Source organism: Terrapene carolina, unplaced genomic scaffold (genome assembly GCF_002925995.2).
Source record: "Terrapene carolina triunguis isolate 2854851 unplaced genomic scaffold, T_m_triunguis-2.0 Scaffold84, whole genome shotgun sequence".
Classification (NCBI taxonomy): domain Eukaryota; kingdom Metazoa; phylum Chordata; order Testudines; family Emydidae; genus Terrapene; species Terrapene triunguis.
In genome coordinates this window covers 11,470,796-11,484,593 of record NW_020664435.1, presented here as the reverse complement: position 1 = coordinate 11,484,593, position 13,798 = coordinate 11,470,796, and the positions used below count along the sequence as shown (strand labels likewise).

At 38.6% G+C, this 13,798-nt stretch overlaps 1 protein-coding gene across 4 annotated transcripts in view; it reads right to left on the bottom strand.

The window, feature by feature from the left end:
- Window positions 1–13,798, bottom strand: part of TBC1D5 (TBC1 domain family member 5) — a 472,654-nt gene that overhangs the window by 111,456 nt on the left and 347,400 nt on the right. For all 4 annotated transcript variants that reach the window (XM_024197361.1, XM_029910981.1, XM_024197362.1 and 1 more), the window contains one exon: window positions 759–865. In XM_024197361.1, the coding sequence (XP_024053129.1) occupies window positions 759–865 (107 nt within the window). The remainder of the gene's footprint in view (window positions 1–758; window positions 866–13,798) is intronic.

Here is a 13,798-nt window from a genome sequence, read left to right as displayed (position 1 = left end):
CAAGAAGACTGTCATCCACAGCATTAACTCAAATACTTTATTTTAAATATAAGGTTAGCTCTAAAGCTGCCGTGTTCTTTTTAAAAAAAACTGTAGATCAGTAATTTTACTGATGTCAGAAACATTACAGTAGTAAAATACACTTTAACAAGTGTAAATAAAATCTGTGTGAAACTTTGAAGACTAAGAGCGAATCTCATTTTTAATTAAAAAAATGACATCCTACAACATTTGGATGCTACTGACCCCCTAGGCGCAGCTATGGTTAGCTTGCAGAATTAATAAATCACATGTATAAAAGTCTACTAGGAAATTGTGCTATGACTTTTAGACAGTTTACGTTACCCTACACCTTAAATATAAATATAAATATATATTACCATAGCCCTGTAAGTATACTTTGGCATGTGGTCCACTGTGAAGAATATGAACTACTGACAAGTATGAACTACTGACGGGTGGGGAAAACCTTTACTGGGTAGTTATTTGACTTACTGGAGCTGTTTGCTTAGCACAATGGCAGAAGATGACCACTTAAGACCTGGGGGAACCATAATCTAATTTCACCAGACAATTCTCCTCATGAGTAGTCAATGAGGAAGAATGTGGCAGTTTCCAGAAGTGGCTCTTTGAAAAAGTCGTCCCCCCCCACCCCAAATGTAGGATACTGTGTCTCATTAACATTTTGTAGCACTTGGAATGTTTTATTAAAGAGGTTTATTTCCTGTACTGGTAATATTTAGCAATGGGTATCTTACCTTTGGATCTCTGAGAAACAGTGCTCTTAGGATGAGTGAGTGTACATCTCCTATAGGTGGATAATGCATCAGAAGTCCCAAACAGGTCTGATAATTACTTGAGATCACTAAAAAATAAAAATGAATAAAAATAAAAAAAAGGGGAATATACACACACATATTTTGGTCTTCTACAGGAAACATTTTTTTCTACACACCCATCATGGGCAGATTTAGCAGCACTTCCTCATGATGAGTACAAACAGACCCTCTGAACTCAAGTTTTGCTTAACACAAGGAAGAGGTTACAGAATCAAGCCTTATGTGTTGTGTGGGCTTGATCCTGTGCCCATGGACGTCAATGTTAAAGTTCCCATTGACTTCAATGGGGCACTCTGAGATTCACTATGCAATTACGTTCTCTTTCCCCCACAACTATTCTTTACTAAAATACCCTGTATGTTCTTCAAATAGATATTATTAAACAGACATCTATCACTTTTTGTTCTCTTTAGATTAATTAAAAATCTATTTTTGATAAGACCTCATTTAACATTAGTCTGTGAAATATTTGGGTCTCTGCTGTTCATGTTCCTACATTTACCTGTTGGAGAATCCCAGAGAAATGACTGAAAATACTGAGCAACAGCTAAGGATTCTGAATTCTTGCTTTTACTTTTAAATACTTTTAAATACCTCTTAAAATGTTGTGACTTGAACAGGAGACTTTTCTCTGCCTGAAGTTCATCTCCCATTGTAAACAGATGTGTACATTTCCATTCTAACCTAAGTACACCCTGTAGTTGTTTGCTTGCTCTCTCTCTTTTTTGGCAAATCAACCTAATTATGAGTGCAATTATTAAACACATCTTTTCAGGCAGGTCTATGTAAACTACTTCATTTCTTTTGCTCTATCTAAATTCAGGCAATCCATCTGCTACAGCTGTCAAAGCAGTGCCTATTAATGATGCTTATACTGTGCACCATACAGACTGCCTCCAACAACATTAATTGTAAATAAATTGTAAAGAAACTTTACTGTTTTGAGAACTTTACCAATCAGAATCCTAAGTGAGAAAATATCCTTGCAGAACAAAGTTATTCTGATACAATAAAAAAGCCAAAATAAATTATTGTTTTGTGACCATGCAGACTTACCATCTGATTTTTTTTTCTTTCATGTGAGTAAACCTCATCTCCTCCTATACCTCTCCCTCCCCCCAAGAGAATTATGGGGAAAAGATGCAGGACTGGGCAAAATGAATAATTATAATCTGCGTAGGGAACCACTTTATCATCTTCATTTCCGTTGCTGATCCGACAGCTTGTAATTTCATACATCTGCTTTCATTTGTAAAGCACTCACTTATCCTACTCATTCTTTATCTGTTCTGCCTGTTCTTTTTCTATCCTTTTGTTTTTCTTGCTCACATTCAGATACCTGTTTTTTCTTCTTGAAGTCACAAAGCTAGCATAATGAACACAAGTACAATAGTCTCAGTCAGAGTTCTTTCAGCTGAGTATAATGCAACAACCACATATTATATAGCCAATCAAATTATCATCTTTAAATCAGATTTAAACACACTGTACAGCAGTTATGATTAGGATACTTTTTATTTTATTAGAGCAAATAAAAATGCTGAAAATGGATAGTAAATTCTAAATGCTTCTATAAAGTATAGACATTTAAACTAAAGTATTTCCATTTGAACACGCCAGCCTGTCTTCTATTTTGTAATTGAAAAGGTATTAAATATCTTCTCTCTCTCTCTCTTTCTCTCTCTCTCGGGGACTTGTTTTTTAATTTTTTTTCTCCTTTTCCCCTTTTTTTTTTTTTTTTTTTTTTTTTTTTTTAAGGTACTGGAGAAAATGAGTAAATAGAAAAAAAACCCCAAATTTATTTCAATGATGAAGATTCAAACACTGATAAAACTAATATTTCTAACTATAAGAGAATTACAGTAAAGCTTTAAATTTCATTGGAAGCATTATAAAAAAAAAGCAAGCTAAATTTCAAAATCAAACCTTATCTCAAGGGAAGAATAAAGCTCAACTCTCTGAGACAAAACTTTCTCCAAAGGCAGCCTGAGACTGTGGAATGAAATCCCCCAGGAACTATAGACCATCACAGACCTCACTTATTTCTGCGCCAAGTGTAAGGCGCATTTCTCTGACCTTTCCTTCTGCAATGTAAGCACATAGCAATAGGTACGTTTGGGTCTTCAACACAAAAACCCTACCAAAAGACAGTTCACTGCACACGCTTCTTCCTCTGAGGAAAGGATGAGAGAACAAACAACATATGACAGATGTGCACTATTGGAAGGTGCTTAGACATTACTGTGAGGAGAGCAGTATAAAAACTGATTTAGAATAGAATAGAAGGGTAGGCTCTTCAGCAGTATAAACACTTTTCATTTATATAGTATAGGGGTCTGTCATACATGGATCTGGAAGTGCCTCTGTTATTCACCCCCACCCCCCACTCACTCACATCTTCTCCTTGGTCGTTAGGCTTCTCCCCTTGTACACTCAATTGCCTCCAGTCTTTTGCAAGACATCTTAATGGGAGAGAACACCTCTGCCTGGACCCCGTCTACCAAGACTCTGAATAAAAAGTTAGGTTGCTGAAATTCCCTTCAGCTACTCTCCTTAGGGAGACTGATGGGTTCATGTTTCTTTGGGGCCAAGTATGTGAGTTATCCTATACAACTGTGGTCTTCTTAAAAAAGATTTATTAAAAGTAGAGAGAAAATGATATTGAAACAAAAGAAATGGTCTGCCTAGCAAACCTCATCTGAAAACTTTGTAAATCCCAATGAGGTATATTCCCCTTAACTTACAAGCAGAAGAAAAGAACCCCTTACATGCCTACAAATCTAGTCCCTCTGTGATAATTCCCTGGACAACCTGACAGCCTCTCCCTACTGTCCAGAGAAGTCTCACCATATTTCTCACCTGCTCTGCTTATCAAGACCAAGCTGTTAGAGTTCATTATCATATCAGGGTAGGTGACAGTAACATTTCCATAAAAGAGAGCTTGATCAGGAGTAACATCTGGAGGAAACACCAAAGTCCATGTCCCCATTACAAGAACTATCCAATTTCCATCTCAGCTGGTCATTGTGGTAGCATAGATTTACTTTTTTTCAAAACCCTCTTATCAATTTGCCTTTGCCATGAAATATACATCATCAACAGACTTCAGGCGAACTGTAATATCAACTAGGGGTATGTCTATACTTACCCGCTGGTCGGCGGCAAGCAATCGATCTTCTGGGATCGATTTATCGCGTCTTGTCTAGACGCGATAAATCGATCCCGGAAGTGCTCGCCGTCGACGCTGGTAATCCTGCTCTGCGAGAGGAGTAGGCGAAGTCGACGGGGGAGCCTGCCTGCCGCGTGTGGACCCGCGGTAAAGTACCTTTAAGTTCGAACTAAGATACTTCGACTTCAGCTACATTATTCAAGTAGCTGAAGTTGCGTATCTTAGTTCGAACTGGGGGCTTAGTGTGGACCAGCCCTAAGATATGCCAATGAGGCACAGTAAAAAAGTACTTTAATAAGCGTTTAAAAGAAGGGTTAACAGAGAAGGATTATGTGACTTCCCTGAGACCACACAGCAAGCCAGTGGGATAGCCAGGAGTAAAACCTAGGAGTTCGGGCTCACAATCCTCTTATTTACCCACTAAACAACACTACATCCTATGAAGAGATTCTTGGGAAACTGAAATAGTAGTCAAGTAACATAACATTTCAAAGGCAAAAGTGAGAACAGTAAAAAACATGCAAAGAAAAGAAGTACAAAGTGAAACACTGCCAAATATGGAACAAGTTAAAAACTAAATACAATAGTAGAAATGCCCTATACTTTTGTCTGGACGATGACTGCGAACTTTCCTCAGGGAAAATTTTTTCAAATTCAGTAGATAGGATCAATTCTTGTTTTTACTTTTTTCCTATTTTCTTTTGTGAAAAATAAGTTGAAATAGTTTCTAGAGAGACTTGCAAAGATTTGGAATGCCTCTAAGGCCCACCAGCAAGTAACAGAAATAAACCTAGTGTGTTGTGGAAAAGCTAACTTTTCACAAGGATAAAAATAAGTACTGAAAAAGAAGGGTCGCCCCAATATGGAGGAAAGTATATAGTATATTGTAATATAGAAGCTTTGTTCCAGAAAGGAGAAACAGCTAACTCAGAGATAATCTTGCTTCTGGGTTCCTCTAATTCTCTGTGTTACTACAAATCAGAGGATGGCATATCCCAGATGAGGGGAAAATCTAGAAATGTCTGTGACAAGAGGCAGAAAGGACAGTCTTAGGGATAACCAAGCACAGTAGCATGCTATGGCACTTGTACAGTCTTTTGAAATATAATGAAAGACATCCAGAAAGATGGTCTGGCAGATGTTTGCCACAGGCTCTTTTTTGGCTGTTCTGTCTAGGAGGGAGTGAACCCTCTAGTTGAGAGGGCAGCTATAGGGAAAAAAGGAAAGATTTTTCCTTATGGTCAATATGTCTCTGATGCATAAAATAACCCATCATGACAATCTTTGGATATTAGGAAATCCAGTATTAGTATTTGGAATGAGCAATTTGTTAGCCTTTCCATAATGGTTGGTCCTTGTACTGAATTGTTTTCATTATATGATTTGTCAAACAAAGCTGCAACTGTACATAATCTTAAAGTTATAAAAAGTGGCTATTACTTTTACCACTTCCAGTCTAATTCAAATGAACTCCTTCAGAATAGACTTTTTAAAAGCTTCCTACTTTACAGTCCAATCGAACTCCCCTTGACTTAAAGAGAATCACCTGGGAAATTTGCATAAAAAGGCAAAGACGAACCACCTTTGGAGAAGAGTTGAACATTGTTGAAAAAATTTGGGGAGGCAGATAAGAATTCAATGCATTGAAATTAATAATGTTAAACTCTTGCTATAAAACTCTTTTCTTATCTGGATCTTGTCTGAACTAGCAGCATTGGTTTGACTAGTAAAAGACTTTAAAATAAGGCCTGCAAGTTTTAATTTAATCTGTTTTCCTATTCAGTTTAGCTTAAAGGACAGCATTCATTTGAAAGCAGGGTTCTGGGACAAAGAGCAAAAGTTTCTGCAGAACATCATTATTCGAATGGTACAAAAATTCGCTAGTCTACGAACTGGAAATATTTTTACATTTTTATGACTGCTTGCAAAATGTGTTTGAATTTTCCTGAAAGGGCAAATTTACTTGTGTTTACATATTTTACAGCCTTCCCAAGCATGCTGAATAGGAGCTGCAAAATGCAAAATTAGATAACAATTAGATAAGCTGTAGAAAGAATTGCAACCTGTATCCTAAATATTAAGCAAGGAGAGAAAGAAAGTTTGCCAATGATCAGTATCTGAAAAAAGCAAAAAGAGAAAAACTGCCAGATGTTGAGCATTCTTCAGCATGAGAAAATATAGATAATATTAAACTGTCAGAGATGGTTTTTGTTGTGTGGTTTATGGCTTCTGGAAATTCTGTTCACTACGGAATGCAGCATCTTGTCTTTATGAAAGCTGCCTTATTTGCGTGATAGTGATCTGTCTCAATGGCTCCAGAGGAAAGTAGACACACCCTCCTCTAAACACTTTGATGTCCTTTATCTCTTTAGCAGCCTTTTTACAGAACCAGCTGGAACCTTCTGAAAGACATATTAAACCTCATCTTCAAGAAGGAGAGCCTTGATGAATTCAACTTGGCAGATCTTCTGTAGGTAGCTGTATCAGAATAAATACAGGTTAACAATTCTGTGTTGTCTGGACACACAGTTAGTTGTGCCTTCCTGACGAAGAGGTAACACCAGATGCACGTAACTTTTTCTCAGAAGGAAAGAGGTCGCCAGGACTATTAAATCTGACTCACAAGCATGTTTGTGTGTGAATTTCCTTTGGTTGTGCATCAGGGCTTTTCATCAACATACCTATTAGAGTAACAGTAGTGACATTGGATGCTGTAGAACCTCTGGATACCACTGTCCCTTTTACAGAAACTGAACTTGACAGACAGGATGATCACGTTACCTAGTAAAAAATAGTGAATGTTCTTGTTGAAGCTAGGATAGATGCAATAGCTTTCAAACATATTTTAAGACTCAGGCTGTCTGCTGAGCAACATGGGCTTGATGCCCTCTTAGTGGGGCTCAGATACCCTGCTGTGGTCCTTGGTCTTGGCTTCCCTTGGTGGTGCTTAGATGCTAGCCTGGCTATGTGGGACAGCTCCCTATTAGCAGGGGTTGGATATCACCCTGGGTTCATCTCCCTCTTCCCCCTGACTTACTGGCTCCATGGGTCAGCTTGGAAAAAACTGTAAGTGGTGGTATCTCCTAAGCAACACCCACTCTTGGTTTCAAACACTAGATTGTGCAGATCTTCATAGTAGTCATATCTATCATTTCTTACACGCTTTGATCAGCAGCGAAATAGTTAATGTTAACATTTAAATCAGCATTAGGCCCAGTAGATACCACAATATTGAAAAGTATCAGGGGGTAGCCGTGTTAGTCTGTATCTACAAAATCAACAAGGAGTCTTATTTGCAGTGTCCTCACCCACAACCACTTCAGATTTGGGGACAACTTATACCTTCAAGTCAGTGGCACTGCTATGGGTACCCGCCTGGCCCCACAGTATGCCAACATTTTTATGGCTGACTTAGAACAACACTTCCTCAGCTCTCGTCCCCTAGTGCCCCCCCTCTACTTGCGCTACATTGATGACATCTTCATCATATGGACCCTCGGAAAGGAGGCCCTTGAAGAATTCCACCTGTACTTCAACAATTTCCACCCCATCATCAACCTCAGCCTGGAACAGTCCACACAAGAGATCCACTTCCTGGACACTACAGTGCAAATAAGTGATGGTCACATAAACACCACCCTATACCGGAAACCTACTGACCGCTATACGTACCTACATGCCTCCAGCTTCCATCCAAGACACATCACATGATCCATTGTCTACAGCCAAGCCCTAAGATACAACCGAATTTGCTCCAACCCCTCAGACAGAGACAAACACCTACAAGATCTTTATCAAGCATTCTTAAAACTACAATACCCACCTGGGGAAGTGAGGAAACAGATTGACAGAGCAAGACGGGTACCCAGAAATCACCTACTACAGGACAGGCCCAACAAGGACAATAACAGAACACCACTGGCCATTACATACAGCCCCCAGCTAAAATCTCTCCAGCGCATTATCACGCTCTACAACCTATCCTGGAAAATGATCCCTCACTCTCACAGACCTTGGGAGGCAGGCCAGTCCTTGCTTACAGACAACCCCCCAACCTGAAGCAAATACTCACCAGCAACTACACACCACACCACAGAAACACCAACCCAGGAACCAATCCCTGTAGCAAACCTCGTTGCCTACTCTGTCCCCATATCTACTCTGGCGACACCATCAGAGGACCCAACCACATTAGCCACACCATCAAGGGCTCATTCACCTGCACATCTACTAATGTTATATATGCCATCCATGTGCCAGCAATGCCCCTCTGCCATGTACATTGGCCAAACCGGACAGTCCCTCCGCAAAAGAATAAATGGACACAAATCGGACATCAGGAATGGTAACATACAAAAGCCAGTAAGTGAACACTTCAATCTCCTTGGTCATTCTATTACAGATTTAAAAGTCACTATCATTGAACAAAAAAACTTCAGAAACAGACTTCAAAGAGAAAGAGCAGAAGTAAAATTCATTTGCAAATTTAACACCATTAATCTGGGCTTGAATAGGGACTGGGAGTGGCTGGCTCATTACAGAAGCAGCTTTTCCTCTCCTGGAATTGACACCTCCTCATCTATTATTGGGAGTGGACTACATCTACCCTGATTGAATTGGCCCTGTCAACACTGGTTCTCCACTTGCGAAGTAACTCCCTGCTCTCCATGTGTCAGTATATAATGCCTGCATCTGTAACTTTCACTCTATGCATCTGAAGAAGTGAGCTTTTTACCCACGAAAGCTTATGCCCAAATAAATCTGTTAGTCTTTAAGGTGCCACCAGACTCCTTGTTGTTTTCACAATATTGAAATAAATTCACTGCCCAAAATCTTCCTTAATAGTTACAGTTGACTGTCCATTTCTTGTACCCTTCCAGAACATCGAGTGCATCTATACTTAACCTTCTGAAAACCAGATAATACCAAGTTAAACTGCATACCAGCCCTGCCCTGTAATCTTATCTCTGCCCCCTGGACGTGGCAAGGGCCACTGGGGATATATAGAAGTATGTTTTAGCCCAGCCTGTCCAACAATAAGCAGACACGAGGCATGACTAAGTATATGTGGCATTTTATATGGGAATGTTGAGTCCCACAGAACTGTTTTCTCTCTTTTTTTTAATGCACTCCAACTGCCCTTCACTGTGCTAGGGACAGCTGTATTGACTGGTGCAGGGATTACTTTGTAGCAGTTTGCCACAGATCACACTGTGATATAAGGAGAGGTGCATCTGCTCTCAAAGGGATCATGGACCACTCATTTCTGTAGTCATTTGTGTGTGTTGTATAAGTAGAGAAACACAATAGTCTATTCCTGCTATGGGGATTCAGAGCAATCTGGTAGCATACATGATGTCAGTGCACTACAGGGTCAGAGATACACAATGTTCCAGAGGGAATCCTTAGGACAAAAGTCAACATGTAGTGACATCTAGGAACTCTGGGGCAGTCAAGAATAGGAGAGATGATACTTGTTCAGTCTGCCCTAAATGTGACTTTTGCCTTAGTGAGGACAAGCTCTGACTGTTTCTCCTGCTATATCCTTATGCTGCATCCCCACAGTGCTTGATCTGGAAAGACAGAGTGCTACGATATCTGTCAAGGCAAGCTGGGAGATCACTCCACGAAGGTAGGATTAAAGTTGCAGGGCAGTAGCAGGGGCAGAGTTAAGGAGACACCAGCATTTCCATTTTAATAGAGGTGAAAAAAGGTCTAAAAAATTCTGTCTTTTGGGTTAGAGCACCGTTTTTCAATGTTCTTGTAGTTTCTGCACTACTTGATTATTTTATAGCAGTTTGTGGGGAAAATATCTGGGGTTTGTTATTTTAGAATGCTGAAATTTGTTTTCTGTGTTTATTTTTCAAGATAAACAAATTACTGTTTTGACTGATCACAGTATCCTGGCATCACAGTTAATGTCAACCTAATACCTGTCCTTAGAACAGAGTTTTCCATTATGGATACTTTCCTGATGCTCAGCAACCACTTTGACCATGCTGAACGGGATGAGAGGTCCAGCTACTTGCTTTGGTTTGGTCACATTCAATCCCATTGGTTCAGAAAATGGGTGAGGAGCATATGGCATGATTACATTACCTTAATGCTGCTGTAGACTAGTGTCCTTCATCTTCCTTCTATTTAATTAATGCTATTTTCCTTGATGATACTTCTAAAGTAAAATCAGAGCATGCATGTGGATTTTAAAGAACTTTGATGTATTGACTCCTAAACCAGAAACTTTGTTCACAGGGCAAAATTTCCAGAAGCAAGTTCTGCAGAACGTATCCAGAGAGCAACTAATGTGCACAAAACACATTCTCAAAAAGCAGCCACAGGTAGGACGCACATGGTGCTGCTCAGGTTCAATGGCCATCTTACTTAGTGTATCAACTTATTCTGATATCCGGCTATCTGCAAACACTCGCGCTTTCAACAGAGCCTCAGTCCTGCTACATATGTACAAGCGTCTTGACCCTAGCCACTTTGTAGGTCCAAATTTTACCCTGAATAACATTTAAAATAATGCTTCTTCAAAAGGAATAGTGGGTGCAAGGCACTCGCTGAGATCTATTGAGTTGTTGGGTAAAAATCAAGCTATAGTTTGATCCCCAAATGAGTGTTAAGAGAAGTTAAAAGAACTGTAAAATTTTGATTACACATGCCTTGATTACACGTATAACTCACGAACCATTGGATTAAACAATCTCAAATTTGGACAACTATCCTGGATTCCCACGAGGCACAGCAAATTTCAAGACAATCCAAGTAAATATGTGGATTTTAGAGCACTTAGACAAATCAGCTGCTAAATAATAAACTAGTCTCCATCTTAACTATGGTTGAGTTATAGAATTAGGGGCAGTTCACATCTTTCAGTACTATTGTTCCAGTCTGTAGCCAATCTATACTCAGCTAACATTCTGAAAGTTTTCTTAGCAACCAGAAGGACTAGATCTTAACATACTGGAGAACAAAATGGCAGTCTCAGTAAAAGCACCTGTTTGATGACCTTAATGAACCAGCTCAATCCAACGATTATATCAAGAAGTCAGTTAAGGGTCTCCCTTTGTATCTAGTTATTTTAAATTGTATGGAATGTTCAACTCATATGAGTCTGTAACATGATTGCATACTAAAGATCTTTATAAACGCTGTGCGGAAAAACTGATGTGGGTGCACACAAAAGGTCTAATTTTCCAACAGTTCAGTGTTTGTAACATCTCCAAGATCAGGTTCTAAATAGTTGGAAATAAATAAGCATTTGATAGAAGAGTGATTCTTCTCTATTAGGGATTGATGAACCACAAAGCTTGTAAAAATATGAAATGTGGGGAATAAGACACCCCAAAATAAGAACAAAATGTAACAAAATTTGAAGATAAATAGAATAATATAAAGAGAAGGAAGCATAGTTGGTTACATTCCGGCTGTTAATATTATGCAAGATTAGTGAATCCTTGGGGACTAGGCAATGTCAGGATAAAGGAAGTCTGGGTTCAGAATCATCTGATGTTATAAGGTTTTCATGATGATCACCGCCAACCGCAAATGGAATGGACACCATATTTGCCTAGGACAACAGATGGCTAATTAAGAAAATGAAACCTTTATTTTTCAAAAACTTGGTCAGGATCTTTCCTATTGCTGGTGATGGGGATGTGGTGTAGATAAACTTCCCTCCAGAGTGAATGGACAAGGCATCTATTGCAATCTTAATGAACACTGGTCATTCTGTGCTCACAGAAGTATGAAATAGATTTTTCTCTGGTGCTCCTCCATTAAAGATCCAGCTTACCCCTGACCCAGTAACCATCCATGGACAGAGGCAGGGGTCTGTGGATTAACTGTGCCTGTCTGTGATCAAGTTTTCATTTCTTGCCAGCCAAGTGATGATTAGGAGTGTATTGTTTGACATTGTCCAGTCCTCAGACTTTTAAGGTCTGAAGAGACCATCATGATCATCTAGTCTGACCTCCTGCATCCACATGGAGTCCCAACACATGATTTTATAGAATGATGATACTAATTCTCCCTTCTATTTAAGAAAAATTATGTAATAGAGTAGCCATTTAGTTGAAGTAAATATAACTTCCTGAACATCTTGTTGTATAACAGATATCACAAAAATACTAAGTAAACTCTTCAGAGCCGGGACTGTGGCTCATTTACTTCTGCAAAGTATCCAGCACACTTTTGGGCATGCAATAATAATAATGATAATGGACATATCTGGTTTTAAAGCAGAAACAAACTGTACAAATGGAAAAGCAGTCATTTTGTCTATTCAGCTACTGTCAAATGCTGATGTACTGACAATGGCCTCACATCAGACAAATATGCGAAACATTAGCAGCCTCTCTGTTTTTTTTCTTGAAAGAAAAGATATTTCACTGCTGTATTTTCTGATATTTTTTTTCTGAAATACAAAAATATGCAGTGGTACTACAGTTGCACATTTGTGCAGTGAAAAAAACCCCCATGAAATAAATGTCCTCAAACCTCCTTTCTGAACTCATCAGCTACTGCTCATAGAGACGATATATTTCCATGCTCTAACACAGGGGTCGGCAACCTTTCAGAAGTGGTGTGCCGAGTCTTCATTTATTCACTCTAATTTAAGGTTTTGCGTGCCAGTAATACATTTTAACATTTTTAGAAGGTCTCTCTATATAAGTCTATAATATATAACTCAACTTTTGTTGAATGTAAAGTAAATTAGGTTTTTTTAAATGTTTAAGAAGCTTCATTTAAAATTAAATTAAAATGCAGAGCTCCCCGGACCGGTGGCAAGGACCCAGGCACAGTGTGAGTGCCACTGAAAATCAGCTCGTGTGCCGCCTTTGGCATACGTGCCATAGGTTGCCTACCCCTGCTCTAACATAAGAAAAGAGTATGTGCATACTTCAGATCCAAGATTTAACAAATAGGAAAATACCTTTGATGTTGTGCATGAATTTTTCCACAAAATGGCAGATAATTTTTATGACCACAAAAATGCATTAGGCCTTGATCCTGAAATTGGACATTAACTGTGGGCTCTGTCAGCCTGTGCAGACTCTCATGGACTGATGGGGCTTTGCATGTGTACAGAGGTGCATCTGTGCAGAGCAGGTTTGAGAATCGGAACTTCATGAACATGCTTAAATATTTGTAATCTTCTGAATGATCATGTCATTACAACCACATTTTTCATAGGTACTATATGTAACAATCTAAATTTTTTACTTCACATCTAGTCTATTTTTAAAATAAAGGATAAAATTATAGCAGAAATAGAGTTTCTTGAAGCCATGCTCTTGAGAGCAAGAAAACAAAATACTGTATGTATGGCAGCAAGAACAAAAAACAAACAAAGACTATTTTAAAAAAATCTAACATGCACAGTATTTAAGAACTACTTTATACATGAAAATCTTGTCATTATTACAGCTTTATCATAGGTTGTGGTTGGCTTTGCAATAATTCAGTTTGTTTAAGAACTTCTAATATTAACTCTCATTGTTTAAAATTTATACAGTTTTAAATTTCAAAGTTTCCAGTCCATTCATTTAAAGGATGGGTAATTATTATTGGGTATTTTTAATTAAAACAAAACAAAACCCTAACAGATTAATACTTCAAATGGAAGTTTTTCCACAATATTTGCTTGAAAAAATTTCAGAACAGAAATTGGTATCATAAAACTCCTAAAATGTTTTGTTTTCTCCTCAAAGCTCAGTTACTAGCAATGATAAAAAAAATTGCTGAAAACTGTAAAAGCATATTGAGTATTGATCCACAGACACTC